Source organism: Rhinatrema bivittatum, chromosome 14 (assembly GCF_901001135.1).
Source record: "Rhinatrema bivittatum chromosome 14, aRhiBiv1.1, whole genome shotgun sequence".
Classification (NCBI taxonomy): Eukaryota; Metazoa; Chordata; class Amphibia; order Gymnophiona; family Rhinatrematidae; genus Rhinatrema; species Rhinatrema bivittatum.
In genome coordinates, this window is record NC_042628.1 from 44,863,707 (window position 1) to 44,891,319 (window position 27,613).

At 43.7% G+C, this 27,613-nt stretch overlaps 1 protein-coding gene across 2 annotated transcripts in view; it reads right to left on the bottom strand.

Annotated features, from left to right (window-relative positions):
- Positions 1 to 19,296: 19,296 nt before the first annotated feature.
- The window catches only part of ADCY9 (adenylate cyclase 9), a 276,954-nt gene continuing 268,637 nt past the window's right edge, over positions 19,297 to 27,613 (bottom strand). For both annotated transcript variants that reach the window (XM_029576521.1, XM_029576520.1), the window contains exon 10: positions 19,297 to 22,249. In XM_029576521.1, coding sequence (XP_029432381.1) covers positions 21,064 to 22,249 — 1,186 coding nt within the window. In that variant the 3' untranslated portion in view covers positions 19,297 to 21,063. The remainder of the gene's footprint in view (positions 22,250 to 27,613) is intronic.

Consider the following 27,613-nt stretch of genomic DNA (forward strand, 5'->3'; position numbering starts at 1 on the left):
AAAATACCTTAAGAATTTTAAACTTAAGGATAACAAACTTCCCGGTCATCGGAAGGATTTCACCAGGTGAATTGTTTAAAACTTACATGAAGCAGGGTTTGAAAATACCTGAATTGGTGTTACCTGTTTGTACAAAGGTGTATTACCTGCCTCAAAGGGAATATGATGGAGAAGAAGAAAGGAACACCTTGGATATTTCTGAATTACTCGAGTTATCTATGGACTCAGAAATCAAAGAAAGGAGGGGGGCGCTGTTCGCGGCCAATGTGTGCAGACGCGTGACGGAGGAGCTCTGTGCACCCGCCCACTAAAAGACCCGCAAAACGGCAAAAAATAGAGCAAAACTCGGCGAATTTTCATAGCAATCGTGAGTACTGCCCCCGTGCACTCCTACGGCATGGCCACTAAAAGAAAAACAACAGATTTAAGGCAATTCTCGTATGAGAAAATGCCGGGCGATTCGGGACAAGATGGCGCCGAGGCCGCGGGTAGCGATCTGAGCACCCCCAGAGAAGCGAGGGAGCAGCCTGGCGACTCCACTCTAACAATCGGGCCGCCTGACCCAGCTGACATTCTCACCCGATCGGAGGCTAGAACCTGGTTTATGGAGCTAAGGGCGGATTTGAGGCAGCACAGGGCGGACATCATGGCGTCCATGGCTGATCTGAAAGAGGACCTGGCCGCTTTAGGGAACAGGGTTGACGCCACTGAAACTAGGATTGATGAGCATGGGGAGTCTATTAACGCCATTATCTCACAGCAGACTACTATTTCTACTGATATAACCCTCCTGCATAATAAAGTGGAAGATCTAGAGAATAGATGCAGGCGCAATAACCTGCGCATAAGAGGCGTGCCGGAGACTCCTGAGTATGCCGGGGTGGCTGAGACGGCAGCTCAAATATGTGCCTATATTCTGCAACAAGCTCCAGAGGGGGAGTCTGTGGAGCCAGCACAGGGGATGGACATAAAATTTGAAAGGGCACACCGTGCGCTGGGGCCTAGAACGGACCAGAGGCCCAGAGATCTCGTGCTGTGCTTCTCTAGCTTCCCCCTTAAGGACAAAATCTACAACATAGCCAGGAACCTGAAGGATATCAAATGGCACAATCATCAGATATCAGTTTACCAGGATCTTTCGCCGGTCACCCTGAAGAAGAGATTTGAACTGCGGGAAGTGACGGCGCAGCTGCGTGAGCAGAACATTCGGTACCGGTGGACATACCCTTTTGGACTTACATTTCAGGTCCAGGGTGTGGGATATAAACTCACTTCCTTGGAGGATGCGCCAGGAGTCTTTTTCAAGGCCCAGCTACCGGTCCACTTTCAACATTCCAATGGAAAGCAGACTCAACCTCAGAGGGACGTTGCACCCAGATGGCAAAGAGCGGATAAGGGCGGGAAAAGGCTGAGACGTCAGGCCGGAGCGCACAGTGCCATGGTTTCGGACAAGGGTTGACATTTTTCTTTTCTATCATCCTAATTGTCAGCTGTTTTGGTTTCTCTTTCTTCTCCTGTGTGCGGATCCGGAGGCTATGAGCAACTTCGCGGGAACGGATTGAACTTTGTTTTGTCATCAGGGCCTCCGATCCCTCTGCTACAGTGAGGCGAGAGACCTTTTATCACTAAGTTTGTGTTATGCCTGGGTCTTTTATTATTATCTGTATTTATCAAGTTTACTGCGGTGGGCGGGGAGGACACAGAGGGTGGGGCACACTTTGTCTGCATTAACACAGACCTCCGATGGTGGAGTATCCCAATAGGATGTTAGGGGATACAATAGGTTTTTGGGGTTACACTGGTATTTCTGGTGACAGGCAGGGGCGAGACCGATTTCTCAGGTGGGCGGTTACTGGCATGCATGCGGGGATGGTGATGCTGCTGGTTGGAGTGTTTCATGATGTGGGGCTGTATGGTCAGAAATGGAGGTGGCTGGTTCAGGGCCTGAGGGCCCTTTTTGTCAATGGGTAAAATGGCGACTAAATTTCTATCCCTTAATGTAAAAGGGCTTAATACGCCACGCAAGCGATCCCTCTTGCAGAGAGAATTACACAGGCAGAGGGCGGGGATAGTTTTTATACAGGAAACGCATGTTCGGAAACATCACCAACGACTATTACAATTCCCCCAGTACCCAGTAACATACTGGGCGGCCAGTACAAAAGATTCAAAATATGCAGGGGTGGGCATATTGTTTGCCTCTACTTTTGCTCATGAAGAATTATTCCACCTCTGTGACCCACAAGGGCGCTATGTATTGGTTAAAGTTCGGGTGGGCAAGCGGGTTTTTACACTAGTCAATGTCTATTTCCCTAACACGCATAAAACTCAGTTCATACGGGATCTGCGTGAATTATTACGGCTTCACCAGGAAGGGGAACTTATAATAGGGGGAGACTTCAATTTTGTACAGCAGCCGATGTTAGACTCCAGCTCTGGGAAGACCTCAGATCCTCAAACGAGGGATCGATGGTGTGAGCTTTTAGAGGACTGGAGTTTAATAGATATATGGAGGGCTAGATATCCGCGCTCCCGCGCTTACACTTTTTACTCTCATGCTCACAGCACTTACACTAGGATAGACTGCTTTTTTCTATCCAAGACACTGCAGAGCTCTATCCATCAAACGGATATCGATAACATCACTTGGTCCGATCATGCTCCAATTTGGTTGGTGTGTCATTTTCAAGATGCTAATACCGGGTTCCGGCCATGGCGACTTAACGATTGTTTATTTAAGGATAATGCCTTCTCCGGACAAATGGAGACTATTCTAAGAGAATACTTTCAGAATAATCAAACAGAGGGTATGTCTCCATTGGTTGTTTGGGAATGCTCGAAAACGGTTGTACGGGGGGTCTGTATTGCTAGGGCAGCATATTGTAACAGGGAAAGGGAGAGGCAGAGGCAAGAATGGCTGACGGACCTATCCACCCTGACCCAATCGCATAGTCGCACTCAATCAGGAGCCATTTATCAGCAAATACTCCGACTTAAGGATAAGCTGAGGGCCTTGGAGGATACTGCTATCAGTCATCAGCTAATGCTCCTCAAACAGCAATATTTTGAGGGTGGGAATAAGGCGGGAAAATATTTGGCCAGACAGTTAAAAGCGGCTCAGGCTAGAACCATGGTCTCTAAAATACAAACTGCCCAAGGCCATACGACCACACTGCCAGAGGATATTCGCAAAGCCTTCACTGAGTTTTATTCTACACTCTACACTCAGGACCCCAATATCCAGACCGGGGATATAGAGCAGTATTTAAGCACGGTGACTTTGCCGGTTCTTGGTGAGTCTCGGCAACTCACTTTGGACAAGCCTATAGAAACTGCTGAAGTTTTAGCTGCCATCAAACAACTTAAACCCGGCAAAGCTCCTGGCATGGATGGCTTTACGGGAGCTTATTATCGTAAATTTGCTTCACATCTCGTTGAGCCCCTAACGAAGGCTTTTAATTCTCTCCTAGAGGGTAAAACTCATACGAACGACTCCAATACAGCCGGGATCACCATCCTGGCAAAACCGGGCAGGGATCCCGTCAAATGTAGCTCTTACCGTCCCATTTCATTAATCAATATCGATTTAAAAATATTGGCCAGGGTATTGGCGGCTAGACTTAATGGGGTTCTTCCAGATCTGATACATAACGATCAGGTGGGTTTCGTCCCGGGACGACTGGCTGCGGATAATGTCAGGAGGATTGTTAACATTGTTGATATCGTCCAACGACAACAAATCCCAGCGGTGCTTTTGGCCCTAGATGCGGAAAAAGCATTTGACCTCGTCCATTGGGAGTTCTTGTTTAAAGTGTTAGGAAAAATGGGTTTTGGGGACCACTTCCTGATGTGGATCCGGAAGCTATATGAGTATCCGTTGGCTAGAGTGAAGGCCAATGGTGGCTACGGACCTCCTTTTCATATACAACGGGGAACCAGACAGGGATGCCCGTTGTCGCCGTTGCTGTTCGCACTGTTCCTAGAACCATTTGCCACCAGAGTGCGTGAGGCCGGGCACATTCAGGGGATTTGGGGAGGCACTGTGCACGCCAAAATTTCACTCTTCGCCGACGATGTTATGCTGACACTTTCTGACCCTGAAATATCTTTGCAGGGGGTAATGGATGAACTTCAGGGATTTTCCACAGTATCTGGAATGCGAATTAATTATGATAAATCAGAAATTCTTAATTTGAATTTACCCCCCTCTACAGTTAACCGTCTTAAAAGGCGATTTCCTTTTCTGTGGGCCTCTTCCTGTTTAAAATATTTAGGGGTTAAGATTGGATCCCATCCCAACCAATTGTATGATTTGAACTACACTCCTTTGGTGGCCAGTATCCGTGAGAATCTACGAAGGTGGGACCGTCAAGTATTTTCCTGGTTGGGGCGATTGGCTATTATCAAAATGAATATCCTCCCTCGTTTGTTGTATTTCTTCACTACTATCCCTATAAGCCTACCTGCAGCACTTCTCAAAAAATGGCAGAACCTTATTTGTGGCTTCATATGGAGGAAGCGGCCACCCAGGGTTGCACGGTCCATTCTTTATTTGCCAAAAAACAGGGGCGGTTTGCATCTGCCTAATTTACTGTGGTATTATTACGCTGCTCAGTTACGCGCCCTGGTGGCTTTACATGGAACTAGAGATATTCCTCAATGGGTTAGATTTGAACAGGGATTACTGGGGACCTTTCCTATTGCAGCGTTACCATGGCAGCCTAGCTCATCGTGGGCCAAATCTGAATACTTCCCATTCGCCCTGCGTACTACCATGCAGATTTGGCACCGCTGGAAAACGGAGTTGGTTGGACCCGAACCTCACTCCTTGTCAACCCACTTATTTACTAATACTGTAGTGCCCAGTTCAGAACGGTCTGTGGGCCTTACACACTGGCGCCAGACTGGGGTTCTCCGCCTGGGTCATCTAATACAGCAGGGTAAGATGCTCACTAGACAGCAACTCAGTGACTTACATCCAGGGAGCATCATAGACTTTCTGGTGTACGCTAGGGTTTCGTCCTTCATACAAATCGGTTCACGGAGGAGTACTTTGAGACTCAAAAACACCCTGTTTGAGACCCTGTGTCAGCATGCTTCGATCCTTAAGGGGATTATATCAAAAATCTATACTTTGTTTAACAGTAAGTCATTGGTGGCACATAAATACAGGGTTCTATGGGACTTAGATTTCCCGGGATGCCTGGGGGACAGTGATTGGGATGTTATATATACTATGGCTAGTAAGTGTTCCATCTCAGCGGGCTTACAAGAAAACAGTTATAAAATGTTATACAGGTGGCACTATACACCACAAGTGTTGCATAGATTTTATCCCAATGTCTCAGACAGTTGTTGGAGAGGTTGTGGGGCACAAGGCACCTATCTCCACATCTGGTGGACATGCCCAAATATACAGGGTTATTGGCAGGGGGTGAATCAGTGGATTTCACAACTACTGGATATCACCTGTGATGCGCGGCCTTGGCACGTTTTGCTGGGCGCGCCCATGGTGGAATATAATACACACACACAGAAATTGATTTTGCAAATTTTTATTGCTGCACGGACAGAGCTGGCTTTACATTGGAAACAAGCCGCGTTACCGGCTCTGGCTGCAGTTCAACGACGACTTTTCTCCTTATACCAACTTAATAGGCTTACAGCTGTTCATCAGAATCGTATCATTTCCTTTCAGGCTGTATGGGGTCCTTACAGAAAATGGATGGATGACAATCATAATATTTAAAGGTTCCAGGTCCATCCAGAGGCACTTTGGCGGCTCACCAATTAGTAACGTTACTCATCGCTTAAATAGTCTCATCCATTTATAGCTTACTGTCCGTGAACACCAGTGTGCGGGGGGAGGGGGGTGGGAGTTGGGGAGTTTGTATGGTTTTATGTATGTTAACTTTAGCTTCTAATTGTTGCTGTATAATGGTTGCGAACCGTTGTTTGACTTCATTTTGTATAATGTCTTGTTTTTACGGCTTGTAAATAAAAACAGATTAAAACAAAAAAAAAAAAGAAATCAAAGAAAGGAAATCTATGCTTGTATCGTTTGCATTTATTTCAGACTGAAATCACGTATTGAAAATGTTTCTTAGAAACAGGTTAGCCCTTTTCTATGGAGCTCAAATCTGGATATATCCAGATGTAGTGAAATCAACAGAACTGTGCAGGAAGGATTTTCTTCTTATGAGAGAGAGGGTTCTCAGCTTGGGGTCCGATATGTTTTGAAGTACCCTAGCAAATGTTGTGTTAGATATTTGAATAATAATTACATTTTTTTCGAACCAGTACAGCTTAGGGATTTTCTGACTGGTCACTCTCAAAGTACCCCTATAGAGAGGGACTGACATAAATATAATAAAGTTGCTCTCCTAACGGGATACCTAATATAGAAATAGAAATATTGTATTTTGCTCTTTATTCCTTTGCCCCCATATTTCCTATATTTAGGTATATATACTTAATGTCTTATAGTATAAAGTCAGATTGAATATGTATATGGAGAATTTATATACTTAGGTATATGTACCGTGTTCTATTAGATAACATTTCATGTAATTATGTGAAATTTGAAAATTAAAAATTAAAAAAAAAAAAAAGAACCCTTGACCCCATTGCAACCGAGGTACCGGTTCGACAGTATTGGACTGTAGGAGGTCAAGAGCTCTGTCTCGAGAAGTGAGATGTATTTGGTTAGACCCCAAGCTGGACAAGGTGAAAGGTTCGATGGTAGCGTGAGGAAGTTCAGATGGTAACCGTGGGTAATCACAAAAAGGACCCATTGGTCTGTTGTAATTGTGTGCCATATGTTGGCAAAGTGGCACAAGTGGCCCTCTACTGGAATGGGTGGGGGTTGATTTCTGCCCTCTAGTAAGGGGTCAAAACCCTGAAGTTGACCAGTCTGCGGAGCTGGTTGGGGTTTTGGGGCCCTGGGTTGTTGAGGCTGACCTCTTTGGGAAGGTCTAGGCTGTCGAAAATGGGATGGAGGTGGATAATACCTATGTAGCTTATAGGATATCCTCCTGGGATCCTGCCGAAAAAGCCTCTTGGTAGATGGGAAGTCCGAGGGGAGAGTGGACAGCTGGCACAAGGTGACATGCTGATCTTTTAATTTCGCTACTGTTTCTTGAATTTTGTCGCCAAATAAATTGCCCCCTTTACATGGAAGGTCTGCCAACCTTTCTTGGACTTCCTGGCATAGGTCAGAGGACTTGAGCCATGCCCAGCGTCTGGTGCTTATGCCTGCTACCGATACTCTTGAGGCAGTTTCAAAGATTTCGTATGCTGCCCTGACTTCATGCTTTCCAGCATCGAGTCCTTTCTGGTCATCTGGTAAGGTTTCAGAAAATTCTTGGACTTTCTTCCAAAGATTTCTTGAATACCTGCCATCAGCATAGAACCGTGGAAGACTCTTCGTCCGAAGGCGTCCAAGGATTTCTGTTCTTTACCTAGAGGGGCCAAAGAATGAGACCGAGATCTTTTGGCTTTCTTTTGGGCAGACTCAAAGACCATTGATTGATGGGGAGGTTGGCTTTTTTGAAACCCCAGAGCTGACTGGACCAGATAGGTGGCATCAGTTTTTCTGTTCACTGGTGGAACTGTGCCAGGGTGTTCCCAGGTGCGTTGTAACAAATCAAGGAGCACTTCACGTACTGGGACTGCCATGACCTCCTTAGGGGCATCCACAAATTGTAGTACCTCAAGCATCTTATGCCTGGCATCCTCCTCAGTTTGCAGTTTAAAAGGGATGGTTTCAGACAGCTCCTTAATGAAGTTTGCAAATGTGAGGTCTTCAGGAGGGGAGCGGTAGCGTTCTTCTGGGGGTGAAGGCTCTGATAGGAGTTCATCCGAGTCCTGAGTGTCAGAAGAATCATCACCTCAGGGGTCATATGGTGTATCTCCAGCACCATGTGGCTCTTCAGATGGAGGTACGGGTCCAAATCCAGCCGGATCTGATGGTGGCACTGATGGTAAAGTTGGGGGCACTGAGGACGGTGATGGCATCGATGGAATTGGTGCTTTCGATGGACATCGGGGAGGCAACAGACCCAATGGCCCTGGAACCGGCTCTGGCATCGGTAAAATTTGTTCCTCATCCGAGGACAATGGAATAGGCATTGGTGTCGGTAGTCTTGGAGGTGCCGATGGCATGGAAGGAGCAGGCACCGATTAAGGCATCTAAGCGATCGAGAAGCGGAGCCAGCATGGTGGGCATCGGTTCGGGTGTCGGCATGGGAGCCGGTGCCGGTGGAGATTGGCATCCCCAAAGTGCCTGGAGTACTGCCTCTTGGAACATCCGGTACAATTCCTCCTGGAAAGCTGGTGTTGGTAGCACGGCTACCGGGGTTGGAGGCTCGGAAGGCATTGCCGGAGGGTCCACATGTATCAGTGGAGTCTCGGCTCCCAGCACCGGTGCCGATGGTGAATGCTTCGGTGTCCCAGGCCCAGAGGGGGATGGGGCCCCTTCTCCCTGGGACTTCTTGACTGGTGACTATCGATGCCAATGTCGACGGCTTTCTGGTGGCAGCATCGGAAGAAGGCTCACGTCGATGGCGGTGACTGTGTTTTTCCCAATGTTCGGTCCGGTCCTTCTCTGGCACCGAAGAGGAAGATGCCGATGCCTTCGAACATGAAGAAGCTGGTGAAGGACGGTCACCGGTGTCTTGATGGCGCTGAGACTTCGATGGCGAAGGAGTCGTTGAAGAGGACAGCTTCCGACTCGGTGTAGCCTTGCCTGGGGTAGACGGAGACTTTTGCTTAAAAAGGTGCTCCATCTTTTCCAAGCGAGCCCTGTGGCCTTTTGGTATCATCTGGGCACAGCTAGTGCACCATTGGATGTTGTGAGCAGGCCCCAAGCACAAGACACATACATTGTGAGGGTCTGTAATCGACACGGTCCTCAGGCACTTGGGGCACTTTCGGAACCTGGTCACCATCTTTTTAGAAAAAATAAGGGCGGTGCACGGTCGGTGGCCGTTGGACACCGAAGAAAGCACCACCAAGAACCGACTGCAAGGGACGAGGTAAACTTACCAGTGTCAACGGAGGTCGATGGGGCAAAATTTTCAAATTTTTGAAAAAAAGTTTCAGTGAGGAAAGAAATGATTGGTAAGTTTGGGGAGATTTAAATGTTTATGTGGGCTAGTCCTTGGGGTGTTGCCAAACATTTTTTGGGTATTTGAGTGATATTGTGTATTCACAGGTTATATCTGAGCCTGTTCATCAATAGTGTCATACCCTACACATTTAGGTATTATTCCATCGGGTATGGGAGCTAAGAATATCCACCTTTGAAATCTGCCTAATCTCTTGGACCATTATGCAATAAAATTTGCTCTGGGCCAGTCACAACATTTTGCAGAATAGTGTTGTCTTCAGAAATTTAAAATGAGTGCCACAAGAGGCTTTGGTCGCTAGTTTAGGGAAACTGAAATTTGACTATGAAGATTTAACCCTTGATCAGTTACTGTATGAATGGAATACCATATGGGGATTTATTTTAAATAGTTTGAAAATGGAAAAAAATCCTCAAAATAGGAAATAATCCAAAACAGCAGAGTGTGGAGCAAATTATACAAAGGATCAATCCAAAATCATCAAAAAGTATCTTTCATAAATACAAATATTATTATTAATATAAAAATTAAGACTATATAATCCAGCAGTTGTTCAATTTGCTCCATACTGTGCTGTTTGGATCTATTTTAAACCAGGTAGCATCTTTTAAGTCAGATAGGCATGAGCGTTGGTTCATCAGGATCTCTTTGAGATAAGGAAAACATTGCACCAACTTGAAAGAAAATGGCGTAAAAATAAGACAGATCTGAATAGGTAGCAGTGTTTAGTTTACTTCACCAAAAGTGTTACAAGGTAATGATTAGGGAAGCGAAAAAAGAATAGATGATGAAAGCACTGGTGTTAGTGGAGAATCACTCTAGAGAATTATTCAGTTAGTAAAAAAAAAAAAAATACAGGAAATCTGGATAAGACTATTACTCTCCCTGTACAGGAGCTTACTGGTGAGGACTTTTTAATCCTCAAAATAGAAGAAATCAAGAAAATTCAAGATAATTTTCAAGGTATCAAACCCATGATTGGATCATTGATTGTACCATCAGATAAGGATCTTGTATTGTGTGAGGAGTTTGCAGAATTCTTTTTCATAGTGTATACTGATGTCTTGCATTGCTCCAAGAGTGAGAAAAATATTGTAGAGCTGTTGAGGCTGGTAGCCAATGATGTTCCTCTGCCAATTCCTTATAGAGTTAAAGAATCTGATGTTTTTTTTTAACTTAGGAATATCTCCCCATTGAAGTATGAAAATATTGAATGTTATTAATGTCCATGTGCTATGGACCCTGCACCAACAAAGCTTGTGAAGGTATCAGAGCAGTAGCTATTACCTTTTTTGACTTGCACTGTTAATAGGTCATTGAAACAGGGCACTGTTCCATCCATTCTGAAAAAAACTGCTGTTAAGACATTATTGAAAGAGAGAGATCTAGAACACGATGCATCCAATTATTGCAAAGTTTCTTACCTTTTTTCAGGTAAGATAACTGAGAAAACTGCAGCAGCATATCATTAGTGCTGGAGTATCTGGTGTAACAAAATGTTTTGCACCAATGGCAATCAGGTTTCCATGCCAGTCACAGCAAGGAAATAGTGCTTCTTAGTATTAGAAGATGGTAGAATTCAGGCAGATGGGACAAAGATGCTTTAATACTTCAGTTGACCTGTCTGCCACATTTGATACTAGTGACCACAGCTCTCTTAACATGACTACGAGACGGGGACTGTAACTTTCAAATAGCTGCATGGGCGTACACTTATGCGCATATGCTGCCTTGCGCCCAGAGATGCGGCCATTTTATAACATACATCATAATGCATACATATATGCGTTATGATATAAAATTGGCTGTATGTGCGTACATGTATGTACAGTTTTATATGGACGCATGCATTTGCGTGCAAATGCTGGCTCTACCATGCAAGCGGGGGAGATTTTATTATATACATATGCCAACGCAATAGTCCTTTTTCCCAGTTCGCCCAGTTAACGGATGGGCTTTCCTAACCCCTCCTGTTATTTAGTCTCCCTTTTAACTCCGACCCTTAAAATCCCACTGAGTTGCCTAGTTTTTATTTATTTTAATACTTACACGCCATCCACAGCAGAAGAAAAGTTACACAGTAGGGGATCCCGGTGCACACTTGTGTGGCGTAAATACTTATGTGCACAGTTCAAAGTAACTTCCTGGAATGCCCATGTCCCACCCAATGCTCCACCCAGACCATCCCTTGCCCCTTTTTAAAGTTTTTGATTTGTGCATATAGCGGGAGATACGCAGTACTCACGTGCTTTTTACAAACTGCATGGTACACGCTAGCCCGAGACACACGCATATATCCCAGCTCTGGTGCGCGTAGAGCTTTTAAAATTGACCTTTTAAGGTTTCAGGGGAGTGGTATTTTCTTGGTTTACAGGATTGAAAATATACTGTGGAATGGTGCCCATTCTGTTAAGCATGTGTTGACATGTGGGGGTACCATAAAGCTTGATATTATCTACAATACTTTTCAATGTCTATATTGCTCCACTGGCAACTTGAGAAGTATAGCATTTTTGCTGATGATATTCAGCTTGTGGTATGTTGGGGATAATCAGTTAGAACGACTCCAGAAATTGAATTCAAATTTGGCTGCAGTAATAAAGTAGCTGTAGCAGTTTAAACTTAAATTAAACCCTTCCAAGTTAGAAGTTCTGTGGGTTTCTAGGCGAGGCAGACCTTTAGTGGTTTTGCCCTGCATTTTGGGGGTATCCTTTGCACCTAAAATTAGGTAAAAAGTTTGGATGTTGATTCCCAACAGTCCATAAAATCTCAGGTTTCTTAGGTGGTACAGTCTACATTCTGTTGCTTGTGCATGATTTCTCAATTTCAGCCTCTCTTTGATTTTAAAGATCATGCTATTATTCACACACTGATATCAAGTGAGACTAGATCACTGGAACTCATTACACCTGGGTTTCCAAAAACTAGCCTCAGACTATTGCAGGTGTTGCAAAATATAGCTGCAAAATTGCCAAGGGAAAAAAACTGAGTGATCATATTTTCTCAGTTTTGTGTGAGTTTCACTGGCTTCCTGTTGGGGACAGGTTCTCTCCATTATTCACTGATATTTACATTCTGGGTTCAAAGTGTTGATTAGTACTTTATGTGCCTTCCAGTACATTTGCTTCTTGCAGTAGGAGTTGGCTGTTTACTCATTAATTGTTGCATCCTTCAGCTCTTCAGTTCTGCAAGGAAGCAGGCTTTCAGTTGTGCAATTGGAATTCACTTACAACTGAGTTGTGTAAGGACGTTAAGTACGAGGGTAAGTCAGTAAGTAAATCACAAACATACATGGGATTAATATTCATGAAATTTATTTAAATGCAAAAGATGAATTATTTACTGTGAAATATACAGAATATAGTCACAAACAGTTTTTCTGGAAAACCAACTACTTCTCAACGTAATTGCAGCGAACATTTATACATTTGTCCCAGCGTTTGAAAAGTCCGTCAAAACCTTCTGCGTAAAAGTCTTTTGGCTGGCATCGTAACCAGCGCTTCACCTCTTGTTCCACTTCTTCATCGCTGGTGAAATGTTTACCACCGAGATGGCTTTTCAGTTTGCCAAACAAGTGAAAATCGCTGGGTGCCAAATCCGGACTGTACGGTGGATGTTCAAGAACTTCCCAGTGCAGGTTCGCAATTGTCTGATGAGTCTCATTCGAAGTGTGTGGTCTGGCATGATCGTGAAGAATCAGCACTCCTCTTTTTTCCAGATCTGGGCGTTTTCTACGAATAGCTCCTTTAAGCTTTAAAAGAGTAGCACAGTAGGAAGCCGAATTAACAGATTCACCACGCTTCTGAAAACTGGTTAAGAGTATCCCATCTCTGTCTCAAAACACAGTCAACATCACCTTTCCTGCAGAAGGCACAAGCTTGAACTTTCTCGGTGTCGGTGATAGTGGATGCTTCCACTGCATGGAATCGCGTTTCACTTCTGGTTGATAGTGGTGCACCCACGACTCATCACCAGTAACAATACGTGCCATCATTGATTCACCTTCGTTTGCATAACGGCAGAGATTTTCCAGACACCCATCCAGTTGTTCTTATTGTCTTCGGTCAGCTGTTTGGGAACCCATCTTGCACAGACTTTGCGAAAGTTTAATGCATCGTGCACTAAGGAATATGTTAATCCGTGAGAACACCCAATTTCTTTGGCAACTTCGTCAATTGTTACCCTCCAGTTAGCGCGAACCATCTCTTCAACCTGCTTCACAGTTGCCTCTGTCGCAATCTCTGCAGGTCGACCAGGTCTGGTTTCATCGTTCACGTTGGCACGTCCTTGTGCAAATTTATCGGTCTAGTTATAAATTGCTTTACGCGAGAGACATTTCTCTCCATATACTGGATACATTTCTTTATGAATGCCTTTTGCCACTAAGCCCTTAGCCCATAAAAATCGGACAACAGCATGTTGTTCTTCGACCGTACAATCTGTCAACACGGCAGCCATTTTCCTTGTGTACACAGCCCCTGCGCATGCACAGTTTAAATAACTATTTATGTACATAAGCACTTCTAAGGTGCTGCCATCTATGGAATATGACAACATTACAGATATATGTTTTATTACCTTAATAGAGAGATTTGTGACTTACTTACTGACTTACCCTCGTATTTAAACTTTAGGGAAAAAGTTAAAGCTTGGCCCTAGGAGGAGGTTTTTTTTTGAAGTGGGGTCACCCTTTAGGAGGGAGTCGTCTGTTATGCAGATGGAACCTACTTGGGGATGAGGGGATGCTGTAGGGACTTTATTCGCTAGCGCTGGAGAGGGGGTTATTAGAATTGGAATGAGGTTTATTACTGTGATTAGTTATGTTTATATGGTTTATTATACTCTGATTTTATGTTTGTTTGAAATGAATGGCTGATTATCGAATTTTATTAAATAAAATTATCCAGTATGGCAGAGAACCAAAAGAGGAGGAAAACAAAAATAGACTTGGATAAAGAGTGATATCCTACAAGTGCTCAAGTTTCTACAGCTGGAAGCTGGGATATTTCTTTACAATGTGGCCAGGAATAATTAGGCAGACTGAATGGACTGTTCTTTTTCTGTTGTCATTTACTATGTTATGATAAACCTTTCCGACACCCAAAAAAAAATAATTTTATTCATGCACCATTTACTTTGCAACTTACTGAAAACAAAGTAAAATGCAGACTAGAAAAATAAGCAGTAGAACTTACTAAAGTGAGAAGACTATGGATAGAAAGAAGCCAGATGAGATACTTTTCTTTCAAATCTTTTCACAGTTCTGTTTAACATGTACCCAACTTGATGAAGATGAGCTTTAAAAAGTACTCAATTATTACATTTTATTTAAATTGATTTTACTTTGTGTATTTTTGCACCACCATTGTAGCCTCTGGAAAGGTCACTGTGATTTAGCCAGAGACAGGTAAAACCACACCAACACTTGCTTTTATAAAAGAATGGGAGGAATACACTACTGGCAACATCCTGACTAGTTTTAAAGTATATTCAGGAAAATGGTGTGGGGGCTGTGCTCTTTTCTTAAATTTGTTTCTTCAAAAGAATAAAAAAGTGGCAACATAAAAAATCATTTTACATCACATCTCCGAGATCTGTCCACTTTCAGGGTACACTACAAATGAAACTGCTGTCCAGTCCAATCTGGTTTTCAGGATAGTCACCTGTTAAGTGTGCCCCCATGACAACAGTTGGGAACTACTGCTCCAAAACACAGCACAAGGTGTTCTGGGAGTTCAGCTCCACCTTCTCTCTAACAAAACACAAAAAGATAAATCTTAGACACCACATTGGCATGGCAGAAAATATATCAGGACAAAGACAAATCTCATGTTGTTCTCTTTACCTTGCTGTAACTTCCTCCTGGGTCTTTGTGCTCACAGGCATCTGGCTGAACATAAATTGTAGTAACTGTAAACCAATATGCACCCTACAAATATCCCAGGGCAACAGTGCACCTGGGGCTGGATTGCAAACTTCATTTTCACTATTGCCCCATCCCTCATCTCACAGCAATTATACTCTGATCAGCTCATGGCATCAACGTAAAAAAAACAAAACAGTACACAAAGTTTTGTGCGCCAGCTGATGTTAAAAGTCAGATTTTAAAAGGTGGAAAAATTACAGAACATCTGCAAGTCAGATTACTAACACTATTTTTGCCTAAATAAAAATTCCTGTGTGTGTGTGTTGGGGGGGGGGACTGTACAAACAAGAACTCTGCAAAAAAACACTTCAGGACTTTTGCCTGAACTATAAGAATACAACAAATGTTCCATAGCACTTTTTGCTAACATTCTGATTTGCAAAAATTTTTCTCTAACAATAGATGCACTTTTTCAGAACTGTGTTAGCACACTGAGCTGTGGAGTGTGTTGAAAGGAATTTTAATGCACTTGACCTGCAGACTCACATCTAAACCCCAGAGTTCTGAAAGAACTAAAAAATGAAATTGTAGATCTATTACTAGTAAATTGTAACCTATCATTAAAATTGTCTATTGTGCCAAAGACTGGAGGGTGGCCAATGTGAAGTCAATGTTTAAAAACAGCTCCAGGGATGATCCGGGAAATTAAAGACCGGTGAGCCTGACGTCAGTGTTGGGAAAAATCATAGAAACTATTCTAAAGAACAAAATCAAAGAACATATAGAAAGACATGGTTTAATGGGACACAGCCAGCATGGATTTACACAAGTGAAGTCTTGTCTCACCAATTTGCTACATCTTTTTGCAGGGATTAATAAAAATGTAGATATAGTGATCCAGTAGATATAGGGGCAGATTTTAAAAGCCTACACGTGTAAATCCATGTGGGGTTACGCGTGCCGGGCCTATTTTCAAAAGGCCCGGTGGCGAGCATAAAGCCCCAGGAAGCGTGTAAGTCCCGGGGCGGGTCGTGGGTGTGGCCAGAGGCCTCTCCGTGGCCGCTGTGCCTAGGGATCGCGCGCTGGCATTCGGCTGGCAGGCATAACTTCTGGGATAAAGGTATGGGGGTATTTTTTTTTTTTGGGGCTGAGGGGCAGGACTGGTAGGGGAAGGTGGGGGGGGGGGCTGAAGGAAAGTTCCCTGCGAGCCCTTGGGGCTCCCCTAGGGCTCAGCGCTCGCAAGGTGCACTAGTGTGCACCCCGTTGCGCGCACCAACCCCGTATTTTATAACATGTGCACGGCTGCGCTGGGTAGCGCGCACAAATGTACACAAATGCACGTAGGTTTAAAAATCCGGCCCATAGTGTATTGGAATTTCAGAAGGTGTTTGAAAATATTCCCCATGAGAGACTGAGAAAAATAAAAAGTCATGGGATAGGAGGAAATGTCCTATTGTGAATTGCAAACTATAAATATTCAGTTTTTTTCAGTAGAGAAAGGTAAATAGTGGAGTGCCTCAGGGATCTGTTCTGGGTCTGGTGTTTTTTAAATATATTTATAAATGATCCCAAAAAGGGAATGACAGGTGAGGTGATCAAATTTGCAAATGGCACACAATTACTCCAAGTAGTGAAATCACAAGCGGTTGTGAGAAATTGCAGGAAATCCTTGCAAGTCTGGGAGTTTGGGCTTCCAAATGGCAGATGAAATTCAATGTGGACAAGTGCAAAGTGATGCACATAGGGAAACGTAACCCACACTGTAGTTATACAGTTAGGGGTAAATTTTAAAACCCATGCATGTGCAATATGGACACAGCAATTTCATAGCATGCATGCATTGGAGAGCGCATGTTATAAAATATGATTCCCGCGGCGCACACGTGTGTACAATTTTTATATCGGCGCACACATGTGCAGGCAAGTGGCGTCTCGTGTACACAAGGGTTTTTTTTTTCTTTTTTTAAAATACGCGCAGCGACACGAACGGACCTACACTAGTTCCCTCCCAGTCCACTCCAATTAAGGAGCGGACTGGGAGGGAATTTTCCTATCCCCCTTCCTACTCTGCCTCCCTTTTCCCCTCGCCTCCCTGACCCCTAAAACCACTTTTTTCTACCTTTTATTTTGGAACTTACTTCATCTGAATAAATGAAGTAAGTTCCGCTCGCCGGCCGGGCGCACCCTTCCCCAGGACAGGGCCTAATGGCCACTATCCCGGTCCCCCGCCCAGACCCCATCCTGCCCCCTGCCCCTTTCAAGGAGCCCGGCACTTCCGCGTGTACCAGGAGATACACGCGTGGCCGGGCTGTTTTTAAAATGTGCTCAGTGCGTGCGTGCGTGCGTGCGTGCGTGGCCCAGCCACGCGCGTAAACCCCCCTCCCCCCCCAACCCCGGTTTTTGCGTGAGCCAGGCTTTTAAAATTTGGGCTTTAGGTTCCATATTAGAAGTTACCATCCAGGAAAAGGATCTAGGCGTCATCATGGACAATACTTTGAAATCCTTGGCTCAGTGTATGGCGGGTGGTTAAAAAAGCAAAGAGAATATTAGGAATTATTAGGAAAGAAATGGAGAATAAAATTGAGAATGCCATAATACATCTATATCACTCCATGGTGAGACTGTACCTAAACATGTATTTATTTTTCACCTTTTGGCACTTCAAAGTGGATTATATTCTGATACCTAGGTATTTCCCTATCCCCAGAGGGCTTACAATCTAAGGCCTAGATTTATCAAAATGCGGTAAGTACCGCATGCGATAGCAAAAGGGGCGTGGTCTATGCTAATGTAGTATTATCGCATTTAGCGATACATACCTGTGCGAAGAGCTACGTTAGTGCACATTGCGATACCACTTCATATTCTGCGATAAGTGCCAACCCTGATGTATGTCCTGCATGCAACCACGGTGGGGGGGGAGGGAGGGAGGGAGGGAGGGAGAGAGAGAGAGAGAGACTGGCCATAATAGCATGTCCCGTAGATAGGTATTTGTATCCCTAGGATAGGCCCACCTAGTAACTCGAGGTGGGGATTAGGTAAGAGTGTAGGGGGTTAGGGGCCACTTTCACATTCTACATGAGACGTACGAACAGAACAGTGGTCTCTTGTGAAGATTAGCTGGCCTTCGGAGTGAGGAAACTCACTCCAAGATGAGATTTGGGCAAGGGTCTCTCCACCTAGCTTGATGTTACCCAGGTAGAGAGTCCATCAAGCTAGGTGGAGAGACCCTTGCCCAAATCTCATCTTGGAGTGAGTTTCCTCACCCCGAAGGCCAGCTAATCTTCACAAGAGACCACTGTTCTGTTCGTACGTCTCATGTAGAATGTGAAAGTGGCCCCTAACCCCCTACACTCTTATCTAATCCCCACCTCGAGTTACTAGGTGGGCCTATCCTAGGGATACAAATACCTATCTACGGGACATGCTATTATGGCCAGGCGCTCGCTCTCTCTCTCTCGCTCTCTCTCTCTCTCCCCCCCCCCCCACACGGAATGCATCGCAAATGGCGAAGGAACGTCACCGCATGGTCCTGGCTGGTATCGCAGAGCCTAACGCATCTGAAAGAGGTGTTGTTAAAATTGGCGTTATGGCTCTGCGATACCTCTTCGCAGGCAGGCTAACCCAGCCCACTCTCCGCCCAGGTTTTGGATTTGCATCCCCTCTCCGCCCCTACTCCTCCCACTTTTTGCATTTGCATCGCACCATACGATATGGTGCGATCGCATGCGGTAAACACGGTTTCGCATGTGTTAAAGGCCTATCGCATGTGAAAACAGGGCTTTTTCGCATGCGATAAGCCCTTAACGCATGCGAAAACACCTTACCGCAGTTTGATAAATGACCCCCTAAGCTTGTACCTCAGGCAATGGAGGGTAAAGTGACTTGCCGAAGGTCACAAGGAGCAGCAGTGAGATTTAAACCCTGTCTTCCCTGGTTTGCAGCTCACTGCTTTAACCACTAGGCTACGCCTCCTCTCCACACCTAGAGTACTGTGTGCAATTCTGGTCATCACATCTCAAAAAAAAATATTGCTGAACTATAGGTACAGAGAAGGGCAACCAAATTTGATGGAATGCTCCCATCTGAGGAAAGGCTAAAGATGTTAGAACTGTTCAGCAAGGAGAAGAGATGGCTGAGAGGGGATTCAATAGAGGTCTATAAAATTATGAATGGAATAGAACAGGTAAATATAAATCTGTTATTTACTCTTTCAAATAATGTAAAAACTAGGGGACACTCCATGAAGTTAGTAAGTAGCACATTTAAAACAAATTGGAGAAAATTCAATTTCACTCAATGCACAATTAAGCTCTGGAATTTATTGCTGGAAGATGTGATAAAGGCAGCTAGCGTAGTTGTGTTTAGAAAAGGTTTGGACAAGTTCTTGGAGAAGTCCATAAATTATTAACCAGATAGACTTGAAAAAGCCACTACATATCCCTGGGCATTAGCAGCATGTGCTCTATCTATGGTTTGGGATCCTGCCAGGTACTTGTGACCTGGACTGGCCACTATTAGAAACAGGATACTGATCTTGATGGACCTTTTGGTCTGACCCAGGATGCCCCAATACTTGTTTCATTTCCAGGAAGAAAGAAATGTTTGTCTTCTGAAAGCATCACCCACTTAGCCATCCCCACTCCTACAGACCTCTGTAGACTTGGGTGCCAAGATCATTCCAATACATAAAGTACTAATACAGCATAAACATCTGATGGGACCTTATGGGAGCAAATTATCAAAAGGGGTGAGGTCAGAATAAAACAGTACTACATTTATTTCTGAACATGTAACAAATTTAAGAAATAAATATTTGGGGGGAAAGAAAGAAATCTGGAAATAAGATCAATATAACAAAGGGGAGAACAGGGCCCAGAAGCAAGAAGGTTTGTATGCTGAGGACCGAGGTAGTACTGCTGCTTTAAGACTACATTTCTATCAATAACGGCAGTATGCCAATACAAATGTAAAGCAAGAGAAAACACATTTAATAAAAACACAAAGAAGTGTCCCTTGAAAAAACCACAACTACCCGTTTGCACCAGTAACCTTGCCTTGCTAACTGCATATCTGCAAACCCATATCTTTTCTTTCCCCTGCCTCCACCCCCTAAAGTCTTTCCCATGTATGCAAGTGCAATAGTTGGAGGAGGGCCAAGATGTGACTACATATCTAGACGTCCCTGGGGACAATCATGTAACATTCTAGGGGCTTGTAGACTTAAGTTTCCCTATACAAAATGGAAGACTACATTTCCCAGAATGCATTAAAACAGAAACATTAAACAGCTGCCTGTATGTAGTGAACCCTAGAAAACACTAAGGTGCCACCTGTAACTCCCCACATGGGTTTACTGCCATCCCCCGTCCCTGCCCCCAATGCTCCCTCTTAATGCATCAGCAGCACCTTGTACTCCTCTCATAGATGCACACGTCTTGCAGCTGAACGTTGCTCCGGGGAAATCCTGGGTACCATGTGTCACATAAGAGTTTAATTTGCGATTCAGGTGACTTACTTTTCCTGCACAGAGTGAACCACAGGACTGTAAGACCCAGAATTCCTTGCAATAGAATTTTAAAATGGCTAAACTCAAAACTTCATGAGAGGGGGAAGATCAGTCAAGCTATCAGTTTAAATATCAAGGTATGACAAAACTGAAAATAACACTATGTATGAAAGAAAAACCAAACCAAAAATATTGCATTAGCCAAAAAAGTGTTTTCTAAGAATAATAAAAATAATATCAAAGTTGCTGTTTTTTTTTTAAAACCCAGACTGACACTCAAAGTCATGGTTTCACCTGGAGCCCCTGGTACCTTGAATGAGAGGCTCATGGAGAATGTCTGAAGGCACTTCGTAATCTTCCACATTGCTGACAGTGTGAATACATGAGGAGGAGGGAAGCCAGGCAGGAAGAAAGCAGACAACCAGCCCTTGATAACTGTGATCCACACAGCACCAGGACACCAAAGCCAACATGCTAACGGAACTCCCCAGGCATTGAAAAAAAATCCCTTTTATATTATTAAAAACAGCCCGTTGCAAAGTCTTTGTTTCTACGCTGCATCATAGCCTCTCTGAGCTATTTAGCTTTGTCAGCTCATCCACGTCCTCCATGCCTGTTTCCCCACAGCCGTCCTCTATGGCTTTACTCAACCTGCTCCGCTCTTCTGATTTTGCTGGGTCCCTGCGGAGTTTCTGGGACACCAGCAGTACCTCCTTCATCTCTGCATTCTCCGAGCAGTGGAAGTGCTTGTCTGAGCTCTGTACAGAAGGCACCAGGCTAGTGATCTCATCAGTGGGCGACCGGCCGATGCTGCCGTCCACTTGAACCCGAATGTCCGGAGATATAGACAGTTGGTGATGTGGCACAATCCCATTGTCCATGCATTTGGGATAGAGGAAGGTCTTCATCTGACCTTTCCCCTTTACGTTCACAGTCCCCCTGTAGTCAAAGTCATATCCCATCTTGCTGAGGATACGGTAGCTTTCTTCACTCACCTGTATGCGGCACTCGACTCCAGTAGTATCCATGCGGCTGGCAATGTTCACTGTGTCACCCCAGATGTCATACAGCAGCTTGGTGGTGCCAATGACTCCAGCCGTGAGAGGGCCGTGATTAAAGCCAATCCTCAGCTTAAAGTTAAACCACAGCATATTGTTGTTGAAATCATCCACCACACGCATCATTTCTTTGGCAAATTCAAAAAGGGTCTGCAGATGACCGTGGGGATGGTTGCTGTCCTGACACTGGGAAGGGTTGAGACCAGAGGCAGCCATGTAAGTGGCCCCAATGGTTTTGATCTTCTCTATGCTGCTGTAGTGTGGCTTGCTCAGCAGTTCATCAAAATCCCCAATCAGCTCATTCAAGACACGGTAGCACTCCTTGCCACCCTCATAGTTCTCCTCATAGAATTCGCTGAAGTTAACGATGCTTGCAAAGATAACACCCACATTGTCGTGATTTTTGGAGTAGCTCTGAGAGACCTTCAGCTGCTCAGCCACATGGTAGGGAATAATATTGCGCAGCAGCCAATCTGCCTGGTCTCTCATGCTCTGGATCTTGGTGCGGTGGAGATCAGCCTCCACGTCCCCGTGGTAATGGAGCCGGTAACTCACTTCAAACTCCCGATTCAGGAACCAGACCAGAAGCAGAAGCAGAAAGAATGACAATACCACCTCCTGTCCAATCCGATCTGATGGTTTTTCAGCATCACTGGCGAATGAACCGTTGCAGGTAGTCTTTCTGGAGCTGGGAGAAGGTTGAAAAGGTATTTATATACCATAAGTATGAAGAAATATGCCCTGACAGTTTTATATTCATCTTGTTTCTGATTTGTATATCAGTGTTATTTTTTCCAGAAACTGTGGGGAAAGAATGTGGGGGTACATGTTTGCTAATGCTGGCATGCCTTTTAATATAATATTGCCCTCCTATTGTTCTCTCCCAATTTACTTCCCCCAAAGGCCAGGCATCATCTTTCATCCCTCCCCCAGTGCATCATCAGTCTCTCCTTCCCATGTCTCTCCAATTCCCTCCACCTCCCACAACATCTCCGACTTCTTTCAGCACCTCTATACTTACTCTTTTGGCTGCAGTCCCACTGTAGTAGCAGTTACCAGAGCACCTCGTTTTCTCTTTTGCTAGACCCTGAACTGCCACAATAAGGTAATAGGGCTGCAGATATTTGTGTTGGGCCCTGAGACCACTGTTCCTTTAAGGTGCACATGTACATGGTTGCATCATTCTTTCAACAGCGGCACACATTACACTTCAAACTGCACAGCACCTGGCAGAAGAAGCAGCGGGAGTCTGTTCTACAGCTGCCAACTGCCCCATTGTAATCTGTGCCAGTACTGTAAACTCCAAATCTCGTGCACAGCACTATCTGTTGCTGAACTCACAATATCAACAGCAGAAAATGCCATCTGCAAGTTCTGAAGTTCCTCATGGTGCCGGCAAATACTCAGCAGACCACTTGGCAGCAAAGGGACAGGCTCTTGTTGCTCACTTGGTATCTGACTGCCATAATCTCTATTAGCTTTCTTCACTGCTGCCAACACCATAGCTCTCACCACCTCCAGGTCATTCTCACTACTGCACTCCAAGGCCCAATTAAATAAATGCAAAGAATAATGGGGTTAAAAAAATCAATTCTCTATTAAACTCCATATATAATATATATGATATGGAGTCTAATAGAATCCAATTAAATAAAAAACAAGTCATGAGCGTCCTGCATCACAGCTGCAGACACCCAAACCCCTTAACAGGCCAGTACCACTGAACATCAATTAGTAAGTTTTAATAAAAAATCTCTAGTTGCATTGCTGCAATAAAGGCAGAAAAGGCAGCAGGACGAGGAGTAGACACTATGGTGAGAGACAAAGAGGCAGGAGGCAAGGATGCTGGGGAAAAGGGAGAACTAAGAAGCAGAGGGGAGCAAGATACAGGAAACAGCGCAGATGCTAAGAAAGAAGTAGGCAAGTCAGCAAACAGATACTGGGGAAGGGGCAAGCAGATGCTGGGGAAGAGGGGAAGAAACAGAGGACTCTGCTATTGAGGCTGAATACCCAAGGGGAGGAATATACTGGGAATGAAGTAAGTGGCATGGGAAAGAATGCTAGGGGGAGTAGGGGGCAGATTCTGGGGAAGGGGTATGAAGAGGGAGGGAGAGGATGCTGGGGGAAGGAGGCAAGGTGGGAAGATGCTTGGGAATGGGAGAAAAAGGCAGGGACAGATGCTGGAGGAAAATGGAGAGTTGTTAGTGGCAAGAGGTAAAAATGTAAAGAGAGGCACGTGGATGTGGGACGATGTGGAGTTGGAGAACTAAGGGAAGCAATGGAATTGAAGTATGGAAGAGAGGAAATGGGGTGGAGAGTAGAAGCATAAAAGAAAGGCTAGGAAGGAGTAAGGGGATGGTACAGAAGAGAAAAGAGTTGGAAACGAAGAAGAGGATAACGGAGCTTGGTTCCCTGCGGGTGGGTTGGAGGTAGTAGGAAGCAGGGGTGCCACAGAAGATACAATTCATGCTGGATGGGGTTGGGGGGGGGGGGGGGCGAGGATGACAGCTTCCCTCCACCATTCACTTGCAAAAATTATGTACTTAAAGGTAGGGCACACGAACACATCCCAGAAAAAGTTAAGAGGGAACACTGCCTGGAGCACTTGCTCTAATGCCAGCACAGAGTTCCTAGGAATGAAGCCAGCAGGAAAACTCACAACCCCGTAAAGCAGAGCCAGTTAACTGCCTGCAAGAGAGAAGCCAGGTGTCAGTAAAGAAATTTCGTTAGTTGAGTTAATGATCTTAGAAGGAGCTTGAATGTTGGAGGAAGATCCAATTCTAAGTTAATTTTTCTCTAACAGCAGCTTTTCATGCTATCGACCATGGTAGTTCGCTGTCGCTTTACAATGACTGGTATAGGGGATGCTGTAAGAACGTGGGCCCTTCTTATTTTTCTACGATAGATTTCAAGGTGCTTGCATTGCTCTTCTGTTCCCCAGAGAATCCACTTTGATGACCGCCAAGGGGTCCATTCCTTCACCTATTCTCTTTAGTCTCTATTTAAGACCCTTGAGGAACCTACTTCAGAAGTTGGGCATTATTGATTGTATGTACACAGTTATATTTTCCTTTAGCCCTAAACTGTACTGCAGCATTAGATAAGTTTAATTCAAGTTTGAAGATTATTTCAAAATGGCTAAAGGAAAATGAAAGGAAACCCCTTGCAGCAAAGATGAAGTTCTAGGGGAGAAAAACATCTTCCACCCCTCTGCTCCCCTCGTTAGATGGTGAGTGTTTCCTTAAATATTAAGACTGGTATTTTGGAGCTAACAGTGGATGATTTGACAGTGGAGGAACATATATTAAATAAATACATTTCAGCTCTTTTTTCACGTACACCAAATCCAGAAACTGCAGCCTCTCTTGAAGTGTGAGGATTTGGTAAGTGTGGTCTATGTGGTTTATTTCTTCTCCACTTGACTGTTCTAATTCTCTGTATGCTGGTCTGCCACAAAATCAGTTGCAGAGGTCACAGATTGTCCAAAACTCTGCCGCTCGCTTTGTCAGAGGCATTGACTCTCAAGAACATTTTGCACCCCATTTAATGTCCTTCCACTGGATACCAGTATAATTTTGTATACAATTTAAAATCTTCATTCTCACATTTAAAAGCCTTGAGAACTCAGTTTTCCTTAGCTGTTAAGGTTTTATTTCATTTATAGATTCTTGAACACTTTGGGTATATTCTGACTTTTGAGTTCTTAATACTTTTATGGTTATTCTTCCAAAATACAGTAATTAGACTTTTAACAGGCACCAAGCCCAGAGACCATGTTACCCTGATTCTTGAGGAGTTACATTGGTTGGTTGAATAGGAAAGGCCTTGTATATATGACAGACTTGTTAATTCCTCAAATACCAGGAAAGAATTCATGTTCCTCTCAGCAGGATCTAAGGAGAGAATCATAGATCGGCTTTTGGTATTATTGGCCCTGTTCTTTGAAATGAATTGCCTTTAGATTGGACAGCAGTTATTTGAACTTTAGGAAGCATCTGAAGGCAAGATTGTTCTCTCAGGCCTTCTTGTGATCCTGGATATTTATTTTTAAGATTCGTTTGAATTATGGGTGCTCTGTAATTGTTAAGAGTTGAGTATTTTGCAAGGGGGATGTTTATCTGTAGGTTATTTTATTATTAGTTGATTTATGTTTTTATTTTACTGTTATATTAATGTTTCATCAGAAAATTGATTTGTATTAGTGCTATTGTCAGCTGATTCTAATTTTATGTTTATTATGGTTGTATTACATGTACCATTTTATTGTTACTCACCTTAAGATCTTATGTCACTAAGGTAAGGAATCAAGTATGAAAAAATAAATGAAAATAAAATAAATTTTAAAATATTTTTAGGGAGTTTTATATGTTTAGTTATTTGGTTATATATTATTTAATGAAATTCTTTTATTTTTACTTTTGTGAACTGCTGTGAACTACTGATGGAAAAGTGGTATAAATTATAAATAAAAATAAAAAAGCACCAGTTATAGATTTTGGTGTTTTAAGTTTTAAAGAAGTTTCCATTTAATTTTGGAAAATGCATTTAGTTTAGTTCTTTGTTTTGGAATCAACAGCCTCATATTTTCTTAACTTAAATATGACTGTTGCCTCTTCCAAGGCTCCAAACATTTCTGTGAAACCACTTCAGTAGAAAATATATTCAACAATACAAAATAATCTACCTATTATCAGCCTATTAGACAACGCATGCAATCTAAGGAGACCATCATGTGTTGTCTAATAGATAACCTCTTCCATGGCTTCCAGCAGAATAAACATGTGCTTCAGCCCTGTGTGCCATGATCTTTCACTCCTAGCTCAAAAGGGTTTCCTGCCATTATTTACCTCCCATGTGCCTTTTGGAAGTTTAGGCATTGTAATAGCTCTGGCTAATGGACACAGCTGCTTATGAAGACCAGCACAGATCCATTTCTAGAATGATCTGAAAGCTCCACATTATCAGAAGCAGGCTGAACCAGTGCTAGGTATGCACTACTGCAGCTCTGGACTTGGTAGTTCAGATTTCTCTAAGAAATGCAGAATTACAAGTCCTATGCAGCAAATGGAGCAAAACCAGAACTAGCTCAGCCTGTCTCTGACGACATCGAGGTATCTGGTAACCCTGGTAATTACTGAGCAGTTGCACACAGTTGCTGTGGAGTAAACATGAATACATTGGAGCTTATATATATGAGAGAAAGGTGTGTGGCCAACATGTACTGTTATTCCAAGTGATGAAGTAATATTCCATTTTTTTCTTCAAAGCAGCATTTATTTTTAATCTTTCAAAAAGCTTAACACAAAAATACAGTCCCCTGACTGAATTTAAGCCCTTTAGTCCTCTGTCTGGCTCTCCTCTGTTCACAAATTCTTATCCTTGAGCTTGCCAGGTTCCCCTTCAGGTCCTTCATCCACTGTATAGCATATTTCTCAGGTGTCATGTATCTATTTCTTTCTTTTCCCAAGTGACTTGTATCTCTCCAGTCTGATTGGCTACCTTCTTCTTAACCTGGATTGGTGCTTCTTAATCATATGACTTCTTGGGATTGGCCAGCCAGGTTTTGGCAGTTTTTCTTGCATTTTCAAAAGGTCTTTTAAATGCCCTTTCTCTGAGACACAATATGCATCCTTTTATGTGGCTGAACCCTTGCTCTTGGAATTTTTGTTCTTGAAGTTTGTATTTTCTACAATTATTTGGTATGTATATTGTTTTTTTTTTGTCATTTTACAACTTAAATGTTACCTACTGTACTTTGTATTTAGTACCCGTTTTTTGTTGTCTTCCTACAGGATACCCATAAAACTTGAGTGGTGTTCCCTCTCTGGCTGCTTTTTAAACTCATATATATTATGCCCCTCGGTATGCATAAAACCCCAATCTGCATCACTAACGTATTGCTTTAAATTTATGGCCTGATTTTAAAAGGGCCATGCGCGTAAAAATTGGGGGTTACGCACGCGGCCGGGCCTTGCATGCGCAACGTGCATTTTAGAATGGGACCGGCCACGCACGTAACCCCTGTTGCACACAGAAGTGCCGGGCCCTGTAA